Source organism: Silene latifolia, chromosome 9 (genome assembly GCF_048544455.1).
Source record: "Silene latifolia isolate original U9 population chromosome 9, ASM4854445v1, whole genome shotgun sequence".
NCBI lineage: Eukaryota > Viridiplantae > Streptophyta > Magnoliopsida > Caryophyllales > Caryophyllaceae > Silene > Silene latifolia.
In genome coordinates this window covers 13,678,445-13,699,192 of record NC_133534.1, presented here as the reverse complement: position 1 = coordinate 13,699,192, position 20,748 = coordinate 13,678,445, and the positions used below count along the sequence as shown (strand labels likewise).

The following is a 20,748-nucleotide window of genomic DNA, read 5'->3' as shown; positions in this document are numbered from 1 at the left end:
ACTTGGCCAAACCCACCATCATTTAATGTCAATCTATTTATTATTGCCAGTCTACAAAACTATCTAGGCTTTTTATAGTACGAGCACTTCACTTCGAGTATGTTTGATCAGAGGTGATAATGAGATGAAACAGCTAGCGAGCAATTTTAGCTCAGCTCGGTTAAAATTCTATTAAAATTTGGTTCGTGCAAGCTTGGTTTGAGCTTGGGAGCCGAATTAATATTGGCCCGGTTTGAAAAGCTTGCGAACGACTTAAACATATGTGATAAGATAATATACTTATTTTTATTTTATATCATGATTATATCTTCATATAACAATATTAAGTGTTTTCAAAAGTTTGTCTGGTAATCATATTTATGAAAATATCAAAAGAAAACTAAAATAACTTAACAATTATATATGGGCTCAAATTGAGTTGATCTAGGCTCGAGCTCGGTTTAGCTCGCGAGCATGGTCATGAGCTCAATTTTTTGAAGCTTGGGTGAGGTAGAGATCGGCTCGAGCTCGAGTTTTGTTTCATAAGCACAAGTCGAGCAAATCCAAGATCGGACTCGACTCAGTATCAGTTATTATCACCCCAATTTGATCAAATTATTGAATCATCACCTCATTTCATTTAGTTTAGCTAAATTCAGTTTATTGTTCGGATCGTTTTTGTTTAAGTCACCTATAACCCTTATGGGGATTTTATAGAATAAAATACCGTATTTATGCCCATTTAACACCAAATAGAACATAACTTCTTTTTCATAATGAAATGTAAATACATTAGGAATTAGTATGAAATAAAATTACTAAAATTGTCAAAATACTACTTAAAATTAAGAGAATACGTATATAAAAACACAGTAGTAATTTTATGCACTCCTTTTACGAAACAAAATACATTTTTTCTTCTCAAAAACAGATTTAACATTAGAGAAAAAAAAACAATAATTATTTGAATTCAAATTTGTGAAATTTTCAAAAATGTCAAATACAAGTTGGGTTAGGGCCACATCCCAATCTTTTTTTTTTTTTTAAAAAAAAAAGCACCCAAAGGCATATTAAATAAGCAATAAATCAGCGATTACAGCATTGTTCACAATCAAAGGTATAACATCCGACTTAGAGCTGATCAAAAGCGGGCTTGGGCCGGGCCTAGCTGCTAAAAAAGTGTCCGGCAGGCCGTATTTAATAGCCCGAGCCCGCTAAGCGGGCCATTTTCCACTGTCCGTACCCGCCCACTTCAAGAGAGCGGGCTGGCCCGTGGGCCTGACTAAAATAAAATACAAAAATTAGTGTTTTTATTAAAACACGAGTTTGTTATAGCTACATCCCCTAAATCTTAACAATTATCTTTAAAAGTCTACCCTTAAAAAAATATACTAATTTTCAAAAGATAAGTTTACTAATTTTGGAAAAAACACAAATTTGGCAATGTTCTACTACAAACATCAAAAGTTCATTTTTGCCTCGGTATTTGTGCGGCACTGTTAGCGGTTACATACACTCCCGTGTAAATACTTGAAAGGTACTATTTTTATACGACAATCCCGTTAGCATGTCCAATCTCGGAGAATCTTTATACGACAAGTATAAATACCGACAATCTCCCACTTATACGTAAGACAGAAGTATTCATTTGCGCTACCTAATTGATTTAGAGTGTACAAATTGCAAATGAAATGAGCATAGAACGTCTGAGATTGAGGGTTTGAGGACTTTTATGAGGTTCTTAATAATAAGCGGGCTAGCGGTCGCCCATGAGCAATTTTGTTTAGTCCAAGCCCGTCCATTTATTCTAGCGGGCCGAATTTTCTTGTCCGTTACCCGTTTAATTTTTGATTTTTCTTGTCCAAACCCGCTATTTTAGCGGGCCAAACGGGCTGGGCCGAACGGGTCGGCCCGCACTTGATCAACTCTATATTCCGAATACACACTACGACTCAAAACTCTAAAAACAAAATGAGCTAAAACATAAGTGACAGTGTTATTAACTCTAATTTGACCTCATTATACAAGTCGAGTTAGGGGCACATCCCAATCTCTAATTAACCTCATTATTTTGCTTAGTGATTGAGGTGACCACAAGCCAGAATTATTAGTATACACTCCCACTAGTATCAACATGGCCATTATTCGTCCATAAACATGCCCCATAATAATACAAGAAAACGTAGATCTAATCAAGTTTGATCAAATATGATTAGTTTATAGAATCAACCAAACATCGTCTTCCGGGAATAGGGTTCAACATCGGATACGCTCCCTTAAACTATATAGTATTAAGCTATGGCGGATATTATTTAACTCCGAGGTTGACCTCTTCTGCTCTAATCTCGGTCGTCGCCAACCCGGTTGTGCTCTAATTAAGTACGTCTATTCCTTCACACCGACACGGTTATAGCTTATTAAAAACTTACTTACGTCTGAAAATTCCAAGATAGTTTGATTAAAAATTTAAAATAGATAGATTTATTTGAACAAAAAGGTTTGTAAAAGATATCCTTTCACAACTACCTTTTCGCTTAAACAGATCTGTTTTACATTAATTTTGTGTAAAATCGACCTTACTGAAAAATAACCGTAAAAAAAGATGGCGAAATAGTGTTGTGCAAAACTTAGCGAGTGGAGGTTTAGAATAGAGCACAAAATCTCATTGAAGACGGCGATATCCGTTACAAGCTTGTGAGGGATACGATTTCCTCTCACAAAATACCCATGTGTGGTGAGTGGGGAAGCACATGGGGGGTGCCCCACCTTGTCCCCTCTCCTTTTTTGTGAGAGGTCGCCCGTCACAAGCAAAACGCTATGAGAATAGAGATGCCACTTTACGGTGCTATCTAATTTTAGAAGGGACGTTCTATTTCCTACACATTACTTTACTAAATCCTACCCAAATTTCCAACTGTTTCCAACTTTGCCCCTTCATTTCATACACACACAAGAAAAAGAAAACTAACCCTAAATTAAATCTCAACCCCGACCACCCCCATGGCCCCATCCCACTCCACAGACAGCGTCGACCACTACTTCCGCATCCCCACTGTCCCCCACTGTGGGCATGAATTGGAGTTTCATGCCCATTGTATTTTTCGTTTCTCGTTCGCTCGGATGTTAATGAGCCGAGTCGAGCCCGAGCTTGGCCTTGCTCGGCATTTGCTCATAGAGTAAAACTCGAGCTTGAGCCGATCTCGAGCTTATCCGAGCTTAATTCGTTAAGCTCTCGAGCCGATCCCGATCACACGAGCCAAGATTTGACCGAGCTGAGCTTGAAATGCTCGCGAGCTATCTCATCTCATTAGCACCCTACTCAAATGAAACTCAAATCCTTATAAGGTTGTTTTGAACTAAAATAATTAGAAAATGACCCGCTATTTTTGCAAAAATCCGAAACTATATCAATAAGTTATTTAAGAATTTATTTATTAAAGTAGTTTTACAATGACATTACCATAATTCACATTGTCTCTTATAAGTTAAGTCATGTTCTTTTGAGCTAAATTGAACTTAATCGAGCTTAATAAGTCAGCTAAACTGAATAGAATTGAAATAGGTAAAGGCGAATGACAGAGATTAAGGTGAAAAGAACAAGATTATATAAACACTGAACAAAACCGCTATAAATTCATAACCTTATAAGACTAAGGTCTCATTTGGTTGCCATACGGGAATTAATATCCCATGATTTTACAAAACACGTGAATTGGCCAATTCATGTGAATTGCCCAAAACTCGTTTGGTTGACATCTTAGAATTAAATTGACACAGGAGTTTCCAATTACATAGGGAGGGCTAGGTAATTAAACTCCTCCATTATGGAGGAGTTGGGAATTCATGGGAAAAAAAAATCCCATGATTTGGGGGTAACCAAACATCCTTCATTTTTCCAAATCACGGGATTTTTCAATTCACCCATTTTTAAGAGGGTAACCAAACGAGATCTAAGTAATAACTCTTGTCCACAAAACATTTAAATAATTTTTAAAATATTTGATAATCATCAATCATGAATATGGGATAAACATAATTAAAAAGCAGGTTGGCAAATTGTACGCGTACTCTTCCACATGACCCGGAGTTTTAACCGGTGTAACCATTACCTTCGACCGGCTACAAATGCGCCGAACGTAACCACGCATGTTTGTACGAAACCTCACCTTGTCATTTTGGTTCAATACAAGAAATCAGTGTTTCTTTGACTCTCTTTGTCTTTGCAGCTGTTGTGCTATTTTAAATTATAAAATCAAGGTTATTTGCTTAATTATTTTGTAATTTTTTAATCAATGATGATTATCCCAAAACAAACCCTTTCGTGTGTTAAAGGACTACAATAACGTGCACTTTTTTTTTTTTTTTTTACTAGGAGTATCATGAAATTAGTTTTTAGGCTCTTTACGCTGAAGCCGTGTAAACTAAACAAAATAATTAAATTAAAGTATTTGATTGAATTAAATTCGATTTACTTAACTTAAGTTAACTAGCTGAACTAGATTTCAGAAACCATTTTTTTTCTCATATCATTTTATATGTTTCTTGTAATACAACTATTGTTGATTATGACCAAAAATGACTTTTAATTGTTTAGTACCTAGTTTTATAATGAGTATAGCTATTTTATTGTTTACAGAATTACAGTGATCATTTTATTAGCACAAATATTACTATACAACCAGTTGTATAATAAGCATTGTACAACCCTATACATTAATCCGAGCTTATGTGCAATTTTATTGAGTTTTGTAAAAGTTATTTTTTTTATGTTTGAGTGTGTGATTTCAAAAACTTTAAAGCATAGCTCAGATTCTTTTTAACAAAGCTCGAAAACTTTAGTACACAGCTCGGATTCTACACCATACAACCGTATACAACTGGTTGTATAATCTACTAATTGTTTTATTAGTGAACTATTTTATATCATTCGTGACAGTTTTAGTACTATTTTTATTTTTAATTAGATTGTAAAAAAAACTTGGGAAATTTATCGTAGTATCTTTTATATAGACGGTAAATTGACACACACAGACAAAAGGGTTTTACAAACTACAATGTAATTTAAATTTCTGCAGGCTAATTCGTCAAATCAAGTTAATTTACCGAAATTATGCCATGTAATCTTTAATTGGATCCAATCATATTGACTCAAATTCAAATTTAATTACTTCTCGCATAAATATAACCTAAAACATTTGTTTTTTTACCAATTCAATTTTATAGAAAGTGTAATTTTTTTTAAAAATTCATTAAGTCCACTATGAATTGCTACGAAAGACAAAAATGTGTAAACTTGTACAAGTATGTCCGAAACTCCGAATGATGTGCAAATTTGTCAACAGCCAATAATAGGATTTTGTGTGCACGTTCTTGTCAACGTTATATTTGTATTTTTGTATTACTATAATCTTATTTTTTGACTATAAAATGGTCAGAAGTTAGTCCATAATTCTTACAAATTAAACAGCAAACAAACTACTAATAACACAGTTTAATTACAATGAACTCAAAAAAGATGCAGATTTGCACTTCTATTCTTGTACTTGTTTTATTTTCAGTGTTTTCGAGTCTTGAAGCTGAGCTTCAAGTCGGGTTTTATAACTATTCATGTCCGTCAGCTGAAAAAATTGTTCGAGAAGAAGTTGCGTTAGCCTTCGCTACTAACCCTGGGATCGCTCCTGGTCTTGTTCGACTCCATTTTCATGATTGCTTTGTTAGGGTAAGCTTACGATCATCGATATCTCTTGCATGCATTTGTATAAAAAAAATGAATGTTTATCGTAATAATGACCCATAATGAAAATTGCGTCATAGACTGTCTTGTAATTACTGCATGACAGAGGAAACATTAAGAGTCTTTTACCATTGAAAATATAAACTACAAGTAATATTAGAATAAAACTAAATTTGTAATCGTAATTATTGTTTTTATTTTCAGGGATGTGATGGATCAGTTCTCATCGACTCCACTACTAATAACACGGCTGAGAAAGATTCACCAGCGAACAATCCAAGTTTAAGAGGATTCGAAGTAATTGACAATGCAAAGAAGAGGATCGAAGCTAGATGCAAAAAGACCGTTTCTTGTGCTGATATATTGGCTTTTGCAGCAAGAGACAGTGTCAAGATAGTAAGTATACTCACAAGTGTTTACACTACTCATGCATACACAATTAAAACTCCTATAAAATCGATTATATATGTACAATTTTAAATGAAATTAAAGCATATTGTTAATTTGTATGAAATTATAATTTCAGACACAAGGGTTGTTTTATTCCGTTCCGTCTGGTAGAAGGGATGGCAGAATTTCATTAACCGCGGATGCGTTCCCAAATCTCCCTGGACCTCAATTACACCTTAATTTGCTCAACACAAGTTTCTTAAGCAAAGGTCTATCTCTTGACGACATGGTCGTCCTTTCAGGTAACCAAAATATTCACTCGTAACATTTTAGGGTGTCTTAGTCATTTTTTGAATAACCAGAAGAACTACTACTTCTACTTCGGGTTATTAACCTCAGTATTGTTCTCCAATGTCGGAAACTTGCAAATAAAACAGGAGCACATACAATAGGACGGTCTCATTGCACAACGCTCACACAAGTCGACAACAGATTATACAACTTCAGCGGAACAAATGGGCCGGATCCTACCTTAAACTCAACATATGCAGCACAATTACAGCAAGCTTGCCCACAAGCAAGCACTGACACGACTACCGTGGTTCCCATGGATCCGGATACTCCGTTGAAGACGGATACTAGATACTATGCCAACATTTTAGCTAACAAGGGATTATTTACTTCTGATCACGCTCTTTTGACTGACCCTACCACAGCTAGCTCCGTAAAAAGGTTTGCCAAGGATAAGTTGTTCTGGTTAAATAAATTTACGGCTGCCATGGTAAAGATGGGTAAAATTCAAGTTCTTGAGGGTACTGATGGAGAGATCCGTTTAAATTGTCGGGTTATCAACTAAGTTAGAAGAATGCTGTGTTCATTCATCAAGTTTATTGTTTTAATTTCAATCTAGACCACAGTCTGATAAAAATGTATCCTTATTTTTGTTTTCGTTTCGTTTTTCCAAATATTACAATGTTGTAACTATTTTCTATAATCTATCAAGTTTAAACACTTGTAGAAAGTTCAAAAGGGAATGAATGTGGCAGTCTTAACCCTTGAGCAATTTTCGACTTGGACATTAAAACTGGAATGAATCATCGGTAGGACATAATATATTTAGGTCTGGTTCTCGGTCCTAAGTTATGCAACATTCAATAATAACATGACTAGTGAGTTGGAATCATACCTTCTCATATAAATCATGGAAGCTTGTTTTACCAGTAATCATCACAAGAACAACATCCATCTCGAAAATGATGAAATCTACTCGAATCCCTCACAGTAATTTCCCTGTCAACTATCTTCGAGATTATCTTAATGGCAGCATGACAATCTGCACAAGCCCTTAAGTTCTTCATTATCAAAATTGGTGCGCCTTCTGGCGTGCTGATCAACGCAAATGCAATAGCGATGCGTTCACTGTGGTATTTCAGGGACTCTGCTTTCATTTCTTCATCCCAGTCATGATGTACACAGCTCGTATCTGGTTTGTACCCTTCTTCCTCCATCCTCTTTGAAAGACATTCAATTTTTTTCCTGATTTCTTCCCATCTTGGATGGTTCTTGTCATTTGCTGAGAAAGTATGCGTCTTGTGGGCAATCTCAACCCAACTATATCCCGGTACCTTCTTAACGCCTCGTTCCCTCATTGCCATCTTTACTTTGGCTACTTTGTCCCATTGCCCGGATACTGCATAGATATTTGACATGTTCACATAAGGAGCAGCGTCTCTGATCTCCATATTAAATAGTTTTTCCGACACTTCTTTGGCAAGCTCTAGGTTCTTATGGATCCTACACGAGTTTAGAATCGATGACAGCATTATCTCGTCAGGGACGCAGGGCATTTCCGCCATTAGCTTCTTCGCCTGTTCAAAAAGCCCATTTCGACAAAAAATATCAACCATTGTGACATAATGCTCTCTCCTAGGCTTGACATTGTATATTTCAGTCATGTTATTGAAATACATTATTCCATCATCGACAAGCCCTCGGTGGCTACAAGCAGTAAGAACATTAAGCAAAGTCACAGAGTCGGGTTGAAAACCCGATGAAACCATGTGCTCAAATGTTCTAATTGTACCTGCACCATCACCATCCTGAGCAAATGCAGAAATCATAGCGTTCCAAGACACGATATTCCTGTTAGGCATCTCGTGAAAAGCCCTATCAGCATCTTTCATAGAACCACATTTTGCATACATATCTAATAATGCACATCCACAGAAGACATTGGAAATGAACCCTAACTTGAGTACAGATGAATGCAATTGTTTTCCAAGTGTTATCGATGCCAGACTGGCAGTAGCCCTTAAGATGCTAGCAAAGGTCGCCTGATCTGGGCCGACTTTAGCCCTACCCATTTCAACGAATACATTCAAGCCTTCCTCATGGTACCCCTGCTGAACGAAAGCCGAAATCATGGATGTCCACGGAACTGTACCCCTGTGAGATTGAGATCTGAAGATGATATTCGCTTCCTCAAACCTACCGCATCTAGCGTACATATCTATAAGAGAGTTTTCTATTTGAAGTTCAGATGACGATGTTGTCATAATACACTGGCAATGAATTTGTCTACCTATATCTAAGTTAAGCGTGTAAGCGGCTAAACTTAACAAAGTCGAGAAAGGGAAATTCCTTTTGTCAAATCCCGCGTTTTGCAGTTCCTTGAAAAGGGCGAGAGCCTTCCCATACTCCGCTTCCCATGAAAGACCGGAGATGACAATGTTGTACGAAACACCATCAACTTTTGGCATTTCAGCGAACAGTCTTTCCGAGAAATCAACATGATCATTCTTTGAGTAAAAATCGAGCAAAGCATTAGCCACAAAAACATTCCAAACAAAGTTCATCTTTACGATAAAAGCATGAATCTGCTGACCAAAAAACAAATCCCTAAGCCCAACACCAGCTCCAAGAATAGACGCAAACGTGAACTCAGAAGGTCGAAAACCCGCTTTCTGCATACCCAAAAAGAGTTCAATCCCTTCCCTATTCATTCCATCACTTGTATACCCAGTAATCATTGCATTATAACTAACCGAATCTCTCTCCGACATTTCATTAAACAATTTAAAACCCAAACCCAAGTAACAACACTTGCAATAACAGTCCACCAGAGTATTGCACACTGTCTTAGCTGAACTAAACCCTAATTTCACAACATGGGCATGAACCTGAACCATTTCATTCATCGTCTGTTCATCGTCAAAACCCGATAACAGCGTCGCAAAAGTAACATGATCAGGCATAGTCCCACTGTCATACATTCCAACATAAAGCTTAAAAGCTTCAATGGGGTTGTTATACTTAACATACCCACCAATCAAAATTGTCCACGTCACATTAGTCCGAGAAACCATGTCATCAAACAATTTCCTTGCATTAGTAAGGTCACCTGATCTGACATAACCTGAAATTAAAGTGTTAATAGTGAAAATGTTTCTGTTAGGCATTTCATCAAACAGTTGGCGTGCTTTAGAAAGTTGTCCACTTTTGAGTAGCTTTTCCATTTGGAAATTGGATCGTGTCGTGTTCGGGTCAAAACCCGTTTTGATGATTCGGGCGTCGATGACATTTTGGGGGTTGGATTGTGGTCTAATTGATTGACGGGTTTTAATTGAGGATGAAATTTTGTAGACTGCATTTGACCAATATTTTTGGTTCATAGGAGATTGGTGTGTGACTCTGTGTCACTAACTAGAGCGTTTTCTTCTTGCAAGTGTAGAGGGGCGATCGGTTACTCGGGTCGGTTATGAGTTTATGACTGAGTCGAGCTAAAACAAGTAGGGTCATCTCGGGTTAGGGTTATGCCTTGTTAATTAATCAGTGCGAGTCGAGTCTGGTTCATGTGGGGCCGTAGTCGGGTTAGGTTTTTATCGGGTAACGAGTTTGGTCAAGCATACATTTTAGTTTATCCGAAGTTTTTGACTAACAAAAATTTCATGCTAATGTTATTTTTACTTTTTAGGTGCATTTATTTTAGTTTTATATTAAACCAGTTAAAAATTGGCAATATGATCTTATTTGACGCATTATTAAGTTTTGTTATCAGGATCAACCAGGTTGAGTGTCATTATTAGTCGAAAGTCATCTTGAGTTGTTGCTCAGAGAACGAGTTATAGCGGTTTAAATTTATACTCAAAGCTAGTCTACACAATAGACGTTGATTACAAACCCGACTTCCATTATTCCATCTATTATATATACATAGATATATCATATATACATATATAGTAAACATAACTCAATCAATCCATGAGAAATAATTTAAGATCCTAGTGGTAGACACCACTCTTGTAAGGAGCCTCACAAAATTGACCTCCAAGATCATCACATGCCTCTCCCATTAACACACTGCAAATATGTCACATTTTTACAATTAGTTTCACAATACTACAAGTATAAACTCGACATAAGGACAAATGAGAGGGTGACACTTAACATCGTCATAATTAAATACGAAGTATTTGTATTATTACCTCTTAGATTGACTATTGTAATCAAAGTAGTCCCTGTCAACCTGTTCAATGGTAACTTTTTTGTTACCCTTCTCTTCTGATTTACTGAGTTTCACTTCAGGATACATATTTGCAGAACAAGCATCTCCTCCTACTGTCTCGCATGCTTCTGCAGGAAACACCCTACATACACATGACGTACTAAATGAAAATACGTAAACAAATGACTGATCAAAGATAACCAAGGGAAAAATGACGAAAGTTGAAGCTTACGAAGTTGGAGAGTTGTAGTTAACAGATAATGGTTCAAAGGAACCCGAAACGGCCTTAAGGGGAGAGGCATGGGTGGTAGTAAAGAAGGGTTGTTTGTGAGGGGAGTTTACTCTTATTACACCATTTTTTGAAGGAAAAAATGGTTGGACTATGCATGTTGATGCAGTCTGCATTTTTGGTCTAGGGTTTTAATTTGTTATTTTTTAGCAATATAATTTGTATGTTGATTTTTGGTTTAGTGAATAGTATAGTATAAGAGTTAGTTGAATTTATAGTGAAAGAAATGGTGTTTATTTTTTTAAAGGATAATATTGATTTTGGATAAGGGTAGGAGCTTACATGGCAAAGATTATTTGCCAAGGGATGAGGAAAACTTACCAAGTACCCATCATCTTGGAGTTATTTGACATTATTATCATTTTGATGTTGAAATGTCATAACAAAATATCTAGGACACTCTTGAGAATTTGTGATCAATAATTGTTTAAATGTGTAAATATGTTTCGAGTATAGCTGTTTCGAGTCAATCAGACCAGAGCAAATATGTCTGGATCTTAAATTCTTAACCATAGCTAAGGCTCTGTTTGGGAGAAAAATGATTACGCATCTGAGGTAGTACCTCAGACCTTGTAGTTTTTAAATGAGCATATACACATTTTTTCTGAGCATATTACCATTTATAAATATAGTTTTTGAGCAATATTATATTTTTTTTTAGTGTAATTTTTAGTAAATGTGCTCAAAAACTTTATATTAAAGCAGAACTCAAAAATTTTAAAATAAAACTCAGAAAATAAACAATAAGAGATACTACCTCAGATGTATAGTCTATGAACTGGTCCGTTTGGCAAGGTATTTCAGGTACCTGATTTGGTCAAAGTAGCTTATTTGACCAAAATTTCAGATACCTTATTTTTTTGTAAGCGTTTGGCAAGTAACTTATTAAACCAAATAAATTACCTGAAATGAAATGCTACCTAAAGTAGCATTTGAGATTTCATGTACCTGATTTGATTTTCCGTTTTTACCCTTTAAATCTATACTATTAAATAATTATCATATCATTTTACGTCATTTCATCAAAAGCAGTTACCTTTTCAGTTGGTTTTCCAAACATTTTTTTATATAATCAGCTACCTTATCAGTTCTTAATTTTCAACTACTTTATCAGTTCTCTTTTCAGGTTTCAGTTAGTTTTTACTAAACAGAGCCTAAGTGTGTAACCGTATCATGCTAATGAGAAAATGGCCCAGATCAGGCGACCATAAATATGCAGAATTCAAGACGAGACAAAGAAAAATAAATTTCATCTGTTAAATACTTCCTAACTTTCTGAAGTTTTACAAACGTACATCACAACAGTAGTAGAGGGCAGAGGCTACCAAATCTCCCAATCTTCATGCTCCAAAAAATAAAAAATAGAAAGAACAAAATACATCAGCTCGAAATCTAGAATGCCATTTTGTGACCTAACATGGTATAGTTATAGACTTGCCAGTTATAAGTCTGCTACACTAGTACACTGTCACTAACTCACTATCCTACAATATGTTTCCAGATTCAGAGCCTCACCAGTCGTTTGATTGTCGATGAGAAGCTCCCCAAACAATCCAACACAACATCCAAACTCGTGCTTATATAAGACGGTCTTACATGTGAGACCAACCCATTTACCAAATATTTAGCGGGGAAATACATATGTATAGAGTCGGTGTCACCTGTGAGATGGACTCATACACGTCTCACTGCGGAAAACAGCTCCCAGGCCAAAAACATTGATCAGTCTGCAGATCTCGTAGAATGTCTTACACAAACCAAATCATCCAATTTATTACCATCAACCTTATACAAAGAAACTCCTTCCATTTGCTTGTAGTATTCTTGAGCTTCCTCTCTTAGGTTCTCAAAAGGCATCAACTCCCACTTACTGTAGTTTGACGTTTTCCTGACCTCACTCATGTCTGGAGTACCAGAGACGGGCCCATTGTAGTCTGCGCCTTTCTCACCCCAGAACTTGCAATTTCTGAACTGTCCAGCATCATTAAACTGACCCGTTGTCTCGTGCTGCTTTAAACGTATTGCAGCACCATGAGCTCTCTTGATCGCATCTCGACTTGGTATGTCCGACCAGTCTTCGTTCCTTTGAGCCCTCATTGGGGAATGTATCCTTATAACCTGTGTTGAAAAGAAGCAAAAACCGATGATCCAGAGTACACATGCTGACATGCATAACAAAGGGGGAGTTGTTGATTATTTAAAAGTACTCCCTGAGTCACTGTCTCTCCCCCAGCCAATAATTTACGTATTCCATTTTGGCCCTTCTCAACCAATCGATTACGTTCTTATTTAGGCAAGTTTTGTATGGTGGAGCACTATTGTGGGACACTAGCCGATTTGCACATGCTTACATCAAACTTTGATCCAGAAACAACGGTAAATTAATGACTATTGGCTGGGACCGAGGAAATAATAATCACATACCCCCAGGCATTCCAGTAGCTGATAGTATGCTCTTCCTTGAAGTGGATTGTGGCCCTTCTTTGGTTCGGAGAAATATCTGGTCCTATAGGAATGGAAATGTCATCATTAATTAAAAAATTCTTCATACACCATTATTTTATATAGGTAAATGTAGGTATGAGAGTGATGAAAATGAAAGTATGGCCACATAAACGTTTAGTGAGCAAATTACCAACTACGGGGTACAAAACAGATTGAGCAACATAACGGCTGTTGTAATTTGCAAATATGACCTCAAATCCTAAATGCTTAAAACAAATCAGGATTTAACATGTACTTGATCTTGCAGTTATTTTCCTCCACTATTTGAAGAAACTGAAACCATGAAAGTATTTAAAGCTAAATGAATTGCAGTCACACTGACATGTCAATTTGCAAACAGAAAAAAGTAAAAGAGTTGATTGTTGGGGGGAAAAAAACTCGATGCCAAATAATTTTGGGATTAAGGTTGTGATGTCGAAAAATAAAACTCACCATTCTTTGTAGCCAGGGTCAACAGTGAAACCATATATGTCAACAATGTCACACATTGAAAGTGCTAGTTCTATAGATTTCATCCCTGTCCCTTTGGCCCCTCTTCGCAGCACAATTCCCTGGAACAGATAAACAGGATTTGCGATACTCTGCCACAAGAAAGAAAAGTTTAGTTAAAATTAACAAATATTGATGCATAATAGCCGTAACAAATTTCTCGGCAACAGATAGATACATGAATTCACTGCTTATCTTATCTCTAAACACATGATAGAAACCAGATAATAAATGTTTTCATTTCCGATAGACAGACCCAACCCTTGTACAAAACTTTTATGACAGATGATGGAACACACGTCTTTGGAAGGAATGTAAAGCCTATTAACTCATAAAAAACAGCAATAATCCTAACATTTACAAGACTTAACAGTCGAACCTTTCAAATAAAAAGGTCCTAAATCTTCCCATGTAAATAGGGCAGACTCAGAAAGCAAAGATATGGATAATGAGGAGAGATAAATAAGCAATGAGGTATATGCTTCGCTTGTGCTTCATTACTCGAACATCAATAACAATAGTTCTATCGCATTGTTTTAAGTCAATTGCAACACAAGGCCAATGTAGAAAGAATACTGAACCAGCATTACAACAAAGAACAATCATATAAACTCAATAAAATATAAAATCACCTTTATCATCTCATTGAAATCCCTGTGAATCACACTTTTAATGATGAATACTTCTTCAGCTGCACGAAATTCAAGTAGGTCAGAATTATTGCCCATATTCTCCACAAAACTGCAATGTCACCAACCCTCACTTACAAATATTACTTCTGTTTTCAGTTTTTCACAAAGAGTGTTTCAACTGTCTTCATACTTATCTCCCAAAATGAGAACAAAAAGGGATGGAAAAACTGAATAGAATTAAAAGATACATGTAAATGGGCATCTGCCCCCTAGACCCTTGTCAATCACAAGTTTCAAGGCTGTAGTTCACGAGAGTTGAGAGGCATGCCTTTGCATTTGCTTCACAAGGAGTAACTTTGACATTTAATCATAGGGGGAAGGATAAACGAGAAACTATTAACCAAACATTAAAAAAGACTTCCAACTTACGCGCTCCTTTCAGAATTTTAATCATGTTACGAGCAACACCTCTGACTCCAAGGCGAAAAGTCCTCTTCAGGCCAACATATTTCGCATATTTCTGCATTATACCATGAAAGGAAATGAGATAGCGCCTTCGTACCCACCTCATGATTTAAAAAAAAAAAAAAAAAAAAAAAACAGAAACCGGAGAAAGAAGGATGGAAAAGAGAATGCAAATTTTGAAAGTAGGCAAAAACAGGCACACATGATGCAGTGCTAGGTTCAGTAGTAACTGTGCAACATGTGGTAGAAGGTTTTAATTATCACACATTGATTTGCCAAAACTGAGATTGTCTATGTATCTGTAGTGTTTAAAACTTCAGCTGCGAAATTATTAAATTTTAACATCAGAAGATTGACCATTTTTCATAGGAATAAATAAAACTCAGATACTTTTTTAACAAAAAAAGGGTTTCGAGGAGGAAAGTGATGACAATAGTGATACGTGCATAATATATAGTCTTTTTAGCCTATTTTAGCACGTACTTCTATGCATTTTTATACTGTTTTTATAGTATTTTGCCCCGAATTGGCTACTTTGGTTCGTTTTGTCCATTTTGTAGAAATGAACGCGAAAGTAGTGGAATCGTACTCTTTTTCGTCCTTTTTGCATGCATTTAGAGGAGACGGGATTTTTCCAGAGTGAGATACTGCGTTGGGAAGCGTCAAGGCACGGTTTACGAGGCAGTCGGGCGTGGACTTGAGCTTTTTTGAAGACAAGGACTCGATCGAGCAGTTTTACCACTCGATCGAGTGGTTTTTACGTCCCCGGTTGGTCGATCGAGTCGTTTTCTACTCGATCCAGAAGTTGATGAAAGTTGAGTTACTCGATCGAGTAACTATCTACTCGATCGAGTAGATTATGCTGAGGTTTTGCTCGATCGAGTGGTTTTATTCCACTCGATCGAGTGGTTTTCTCTGTTATGGGCTTTTATTTAGCCCGTGAGTGTTTTATTTCGTTAAACTTATTAACTTTTCTATTTAAGCACGCTTTACTAGGTCATTAGGATCTATCTTCCATTATCTAATTTAGCTACTGTCAAAAACTTTACTGCGTTGCTTTTCCTCATTTACTGTAACCTTGTTCTCGGATTTATTTTGCTCGGATTTTGTGTTCTTTAGGCCGGATTCGCACGATTGTAATTCCTTTCTCTTCTCTTATAATAATCAATCGTTTGTTTGCTTTAATTTCTTATTTACTTCGTTTATTCCTTGCTCTAATTTACTCTTTATGCAATTTAATTATAGTTTTAATATGTTGAATGCTGGTAATTTATCTGCTGTTAGTTTTGATAGTTTAATTAGCGATATGAGTAACTAAACCCCTTTCATGTTGGGATTAGGGGTCTGCGGTAGGAATGTGACGATGTAGTAAATGAATTAGATGAATTAATTGTGAGATCCTGTCACCATAGCAATTTAATTGTATTTATCGACTTAGTTGAGTGCACGCTTCTGAGTCATCTCTTTAATCTGGCTAAAATTAATCCTAGATCGAAAGATTGGACTAAATAGGCCTGCTATGAACAGTAGACTACCCTAATGAGAATGAAAGTTAAGTTAGTGGTGTTTTAGGATAGAAAGTGGACCGAAAGGACCTTTCCACATCCGTCTTACATTAATTCGTCTGAGTTGTTTACAGTTGAGTCACTGGACTGCCGTAGTGACCCGAAATCCTGACATGTCCCTTCTCTCTTGATAGTTAATCCTATTCTCTTGCCTTTACTGCTCTTGTCTCTATTTCTCTTCCTTTAAACTTCGTAGTTTAGAAAACAATTCAAACACCCCCCCCCCCTATTTGTGACCAAATAGACGGACTTCTACAGATATCTTGCCTCCCTGAGGAGATCGACCTGACTTCCCTAGCTATATAGTTAGTTTAGTTAGTTTATTTTTGACAGGTACACGACTGACGTGTCAAATAGTAACCAAGCCGCAGTCTACAGAGCAAATACGCATGGTAAGAAACAGTTGCTGCATTAGAGTTTAAACACTATACTTAATCTAAGAGAAGTGAATTATCCGATATTCTTATGTACTGCGTCTGCAATTACCTCATTAACGGGAGCCTCGTTGTCTCGTATCACTGCATCATGACTGTCAATTTCTTCACCAAATTCTGTCAATAATAGATCTCCAGAATTCCCAACAACCGCACATCTTTCAAATTGCCGTGGATGAAAAGGGGGTTTTGCCGGCAAGATTGGACTAAGAAGCTCATCACAAAGGGACTGATTGTAGCATTTTTTAGCTCCTCTGACCGAGCAGAAAAGAACAAAAGAACGTAAACCATTTCAGTGAAACACTAACACAAGCAAATCAACTTTAGATACGGCACACATAGAATTGAATTAAATGTTAAAAGGAAAACAAATAGGCGAAAGTTTCTTCAGGCTCAGAATCATACAATTGGGCTATCCTTTTTGCTGCATAGTCAAACCATCCATCTGGACGGACATCTAGATACTCTCGCGTCAATACTGTTGTAACATTGCGATACTGCAATAAACACCAGCTTTATTGAGTAAAAGACTAAAAGTTAAAGGACCGTAATACATACACTGCTAAATCAGAAGTGCGACCTGTTCCCAAAGCAAAATTGCTTCACAGACATCATATTCATACTCCAACGGTTCCTTCTTCTTAAACTGCTGATTGACCTGAACATCAAATTACAACATATTGCTCATCAAATTAGTTGATCAAATTACTTTCTTAAAAACAACAAGGCAGATGCAATAACTAAACAAGATATAGTGATGTACCCATGTGCTATTAGTCCCTTCAGGATACTTAAGTTTTAATTTGCAGTGGTCAATAATATCAGCAGTAAGCCCAAGTCCTCTGTTTGCCTACATACACTTCTCAAAATAGTAAGTATTGTAATAATACAGGTGGCATAATGAAGTGCAAATAACAAGTAGCTGATCCAGCAAGATATTGCTTACACATTATATGAGATATAAAGTATAACCATCAGCTTCAACAAACGCCGTTGTTTACAACAGCAACAACAACAACATCAGAGCCTTAATCCCAAAATGATTTGGGGTCGGCTGACATGAATCATCCTTTAGAACCGTCCATGGGTGAACGCACACCTCAAAAATGCGAAAAAATAGAAAAGAAAAAGTGAAAAACAAAAGGGGAGTGAAACATAATACAAAAGCCGGGTAAACTTATAGGTTTTAAAAATCGAAGTCCGGATTTCTTTTATAAAAACTTAGAGTTAGAATTGGGTTTGAAAGAAATGGAAGGAAAATTAAGCCAAATCAAGTCATCCAACATAGGAGAGATTTGGAAGGAAAATAACATGACTCCATGTCCCCTCCTCCCCTTCCATCCTACTATTATATCCATAAAAGTGTAACCATTCCATGATATAATAGGTAAAAGCATCAGTGTTCAGTGGAGTGACATGCCATAAGAGTAAATTGAGAGTGGGACTGTCGACAATTTAACGTTGTCCTAAAACACAAGTATGAAATGGAGGACACAAGAAACTGTCAAATGTCCCATAGAAGAGCACGGAAAAGTGAGAACTCGACTCAGTGAAAGGATATTAGCACACGCCTCGAAGAAAAACAACATGTTTGGACTCATCATCTATACTCCATATACGCAAACTAGTTATGACAGACCTTGAGAAAGGAAAAAAGACCTAATCAAATATGTATTCATGTCTCTCGCTTCTTTGTAATTAGAATAACGCTGATGCTACATTCTGAAATCAAGATCGACTGATAGACATTTCAAACGATGGGAGCATCAAGAAAATTCTAGGAGACGGGTACATAACATATGAAGTAATAGTAGTATTATAGGAATATACCAAACAAATACTCCTATGATACTCTACACACCACCATCCACCGTAAAGGTGACCAACATGTATTCCGAGTTATATGATTGCCATTTAATTCAATACCCACCAATGCAAAGATTACAAATTTCACACTTTTGAATGAAAGGAGGCATGATTGAAAATTGAAGATGTCCTCAAAATTCAAAATTGAATCACCATTTGCATACAAACCAACACAAGATTACTACTAGTACTACTCCAATATACTACTCCCTCCGTCCGAATCATTTGTTTACCTTTGATTAAAATACCCCTCACAATGAATATAAAAGTAAACAAATGAATGAGACAGAAAGAGTATCACAAACATTGAGCAATTAACAACAACAAAATCAAGTGAAAAGAAGTATAAGCTTACCACACATTGTTGAACACTAGTTTGAAACTGTGATAATACTTCCACCTCCAATCTATTAGAAAGATCTATCTTTTTTACTCCACCTGCCAAAACCAAAACAACCCAGAAAAATTCAGCAACCAAATTCCAGCAAAACCCATTAAAACTCATGAAATTAGAACCTAAATAAACCCAAAAAAAACCCAGAAATATTCAGCAAGCAAATTCCAATGAAACCCAGAAAAATCAAGCAAAAATAAGGGATTAAAAGAGAGAACAAACCGCTAAAGATGGAAGATTGAATGAAAAAGACAAAGAGACAAAAACAAACAAGCACAGCAACAAGATGCATGCTTGAATGTTTGCGTTTGGAATGAATGTTACTGTGATTTGAACCCATCATTATTTTGATCTGTACTTATGAAATGAGGTTTACCCAAATGCTGAAGCAATTTTGATTCTGTAAATAACACTTTAACATATATGGTTTTAGCTTAAAATTGTGATGAATTACGATATTAGTGATTGATTAATCTTCCTCATTCACTTTGCAAAATTGTTATGGAGGATTTGTTTTGTGTTAATTTTTACGTTGAGGCCAGAGAGCCCCGACTAGATCCGATGAAAACAAAGGATTGATGGTAACTTTTTTTTTTTTTAGCAGGGTGTTTGGTTGACGTGAGACTAGAGTAGGCAGTGGGCCGTGCTGGGTTGGCCCGCGTGTCGTGTCTTCCCCCAAAATTGGCCCGGTCCAGGCACGGATATTGGGCTCCTCGGGTCGTGCCGTGCCAGGCCCACTGATCCAAATCTAAGCCGCGGCCCGCTCAAGGCACGACCATTTTCGTGCTCGGGCGTGCCTGGCCCATGGGCTTTTCGTGTCTTGTTCGTGGGCGGACCCTTTAATATTTATTTTATTTAAAAAAATACGTAATATAATTGATATATTTTTAGTACTTTTTGTTTAATAAATGATGATTAATGATTCAAATATATACTCCCTCCCAGTCACTATAATGTTCCCTCTTTCCCAAAACGGATTATTCAAGTAATGTTCCCCTTTCTATTTTTAGAAACTTTTACTCTTATTTTATTCATTTCTCTCTCCTATCACCAAACCCCACACAACTCTTTTACTCTTATTTTATTATTTTCCTTTATGTTTTGGCCCCACAATTCTTTATTTAACTACTAATAATTCATCCCTCTCTCCTATCACCAACCCCACCCAACTCTTTTACTCCTATTTTAATACTTTTCCTTAAGTATCGTGTCATTATCAAAGGGGAACATTATGACGACTGGGAGGGAGTATTTTATTAAATATTAATGTACTTTTTGTTTAATAAATGATGATTAATGGTTTAAATATATATTTTGTTAAATATTAATATACTTTTTGTTTAATAAATAATGATCAACGGGCCATTCTTGGTAGGGCCGGACAAGCCCGTCGTGCAGTGCGTCTTGGCTCCCACTGTGTCTCCAGCCGTGCCTAGGCACGGATTTCTGAAGAAAATCGCGTCGAAGCCCATCTCAAGCCTAGTCGTGCCGTGCATTTTCGG

General features: G+C 36.5%; 4 protein-coding genes across 4 annotated transcripts; 1 reads left to right on the top strand and 3 right to left on the bottom strand.

Moving 5' to 3' along the window:
• Positions 1-5,386: 5,386 nt before the first annotated feature.
• Positions 5,387-7,112, top strand: LOC141599139 (peroxidase 5-like). Its single transcript, XM_074419063.1, has 4 exons — positions 5,387-5,698; positions 5,918-6,109; positions 6,240-6,405; positions 6,541-7,112. The coding sequence occupies exons 1-4, from the start codon at positions 5,480-5,482 to the stop codon at positions 6,957-6,959; spliced, it is 996 nt and encodes a 331-aa protein (XP_074275164.1). The 5' UTR covers positions 5,387-5,479; the 3' UTR covers positions 6,960-7,112.
• Positions 7,113-7,276: 164 nt separating this feature from the next.
• LOC141599137 (putative pentatricopeptide repeat-containing protein At2g01510) lies at positions 7,277-9,858 on the bottom strand. The gene has a single exon (XM_074419062.1). It carries the CDS (start codon positions 9,772-9,774, stop codon positions 7,318-7,320), a length of 2,457 nt encoding a protein of 818 aa, XP_074275163.1. The 5' UTR covers positions 9,775-9,858; the 3' UTR covers positions 7,277-7,317.
• Positions 9,859-10,271: 413 nt separating this feature from the next.
• LOC141599140 (light-regulated protein, chloroplastic) lies at positions 10,272-11,162 on the bottom strand. Its single transcript, XM_074419064.1, has 3 exons — positions 10,840-11,162; positions 10,588-10,749; positions 10,272-10,462 (listed from the first exon to the last, which is right to left on the bottom strand). Exons 1-3 carry the CDS (start codon positions 11,010-11,012, stop codon positions 10,384-10,386), a joined length of 414 nt encoding a protein of 137 aa, XP_074275165.1. The 5' UTR covers positions 11,013-11,162; the 3' UTR covers positions 10,272-10,383.
• Positions 11,163-12,133: 971 nt separating this feature from the next.
• On the bottom strand, positions 12,134-19,845 carry LOC141599136 (sialyltransferase-like protein 1). Its single transcript, XM_074419061.1, has 11 exons — positions 19,469-19,845; positions 19,208-19,290; positions 17,750-17,836; positions 17,567-17,644; positions 17,392-17,483; positions 17,039-17,240; positions 14,952-15,042; positions 14,523-14,581; positions 13,834-13,982; positions 13,321-13,402; positions 12,134-13,014 (listed from the first exon to the last, which is right to left on the bottom strand). Exons 1-11 carry the CDS (start codon positions 19,587-19,589, stop codon positions 12,619-12,621), a joined length of 1,440 nt encoding a protein of 479 aa, XP_074275162.1. The 5' UTR covers positions 19,590-19,845; the 3' UTR covers positions 12,134-12,618.
• Between the last annotated feature and the right edge of the window lie 903 nt (positions 19,846-20,748).

Bases quoted from the DNA above. Each gene is read 5' to 3' on its own strand.
- LOC141599139 (XM_074419063.1), top strand. From the start codon at position 5,480: ATGAACTCAAAAAAGATGCAGATTTGCACTTCTATTCTTGTACTTGTT. The intron at 5,699-5,917 runs GTAAGCTTACGA...TTTTATTTTCAG, and splicing joins TTCATGATTGCTTTGTTAGG to GGATGTGATGGATCAGTTCT. The intron at 6,110-6,239 runs GTAAGTATACTC...TTATAATTTCAG, and splicing joins CAAGAGACAGTGTCAAGATA to ACACAAGGGTTGTTTTATTC.
- LOC141599137 (XM_074419062.1), bottom strand. From the start codon at position 9,774: ATGAACCAAAAATATTGGTCAAATGCAGTCTACAAAATTTCATCCTCA.
- LOC141599140 (XM_074419064.1), bottom strand. From the start codon at position 11,012: ATGCAGACTGCATCAACATGCATAGTCCAACCATTTTTTCCTTCAAAA. The intron at 10,750-10,839 runs GTAAGCTTCAAC...ATGTGTATGTAG, and splicing joins AACTACAACTCTCCAACTTC to GGTGTTTCCTGCAGAAGCAT. The intron at 10,463-10,587 runs GTAATAATACAA...ACATATTTGCAG, and splicing joins TACAATAGTCAATCTAAGAG to TGTGTTAATGGGAGAGGCAT.
- LOC141599136 (XM_074419061.1), bottom strand. From the start codon at position 19,589: ATGATGGGTTCAAATCACAGTAACATTCATTCCAAACGCAAACATTCA. The intron at 14,582-14,951 runs GTAAGTTGGAAG...AATTTCGTGCAG, and splicing joins TAAAATTCTGAAAGGAGCGC to CTGAAGAAGTATTCATCATT. The intron at 13,403-13,833 runs GTGAGTTTTATT...CCATTCCTATAG, and splicing joins GACCCTGGCTACAAAGAATG to GACCAGATATTTCTCCGAAC.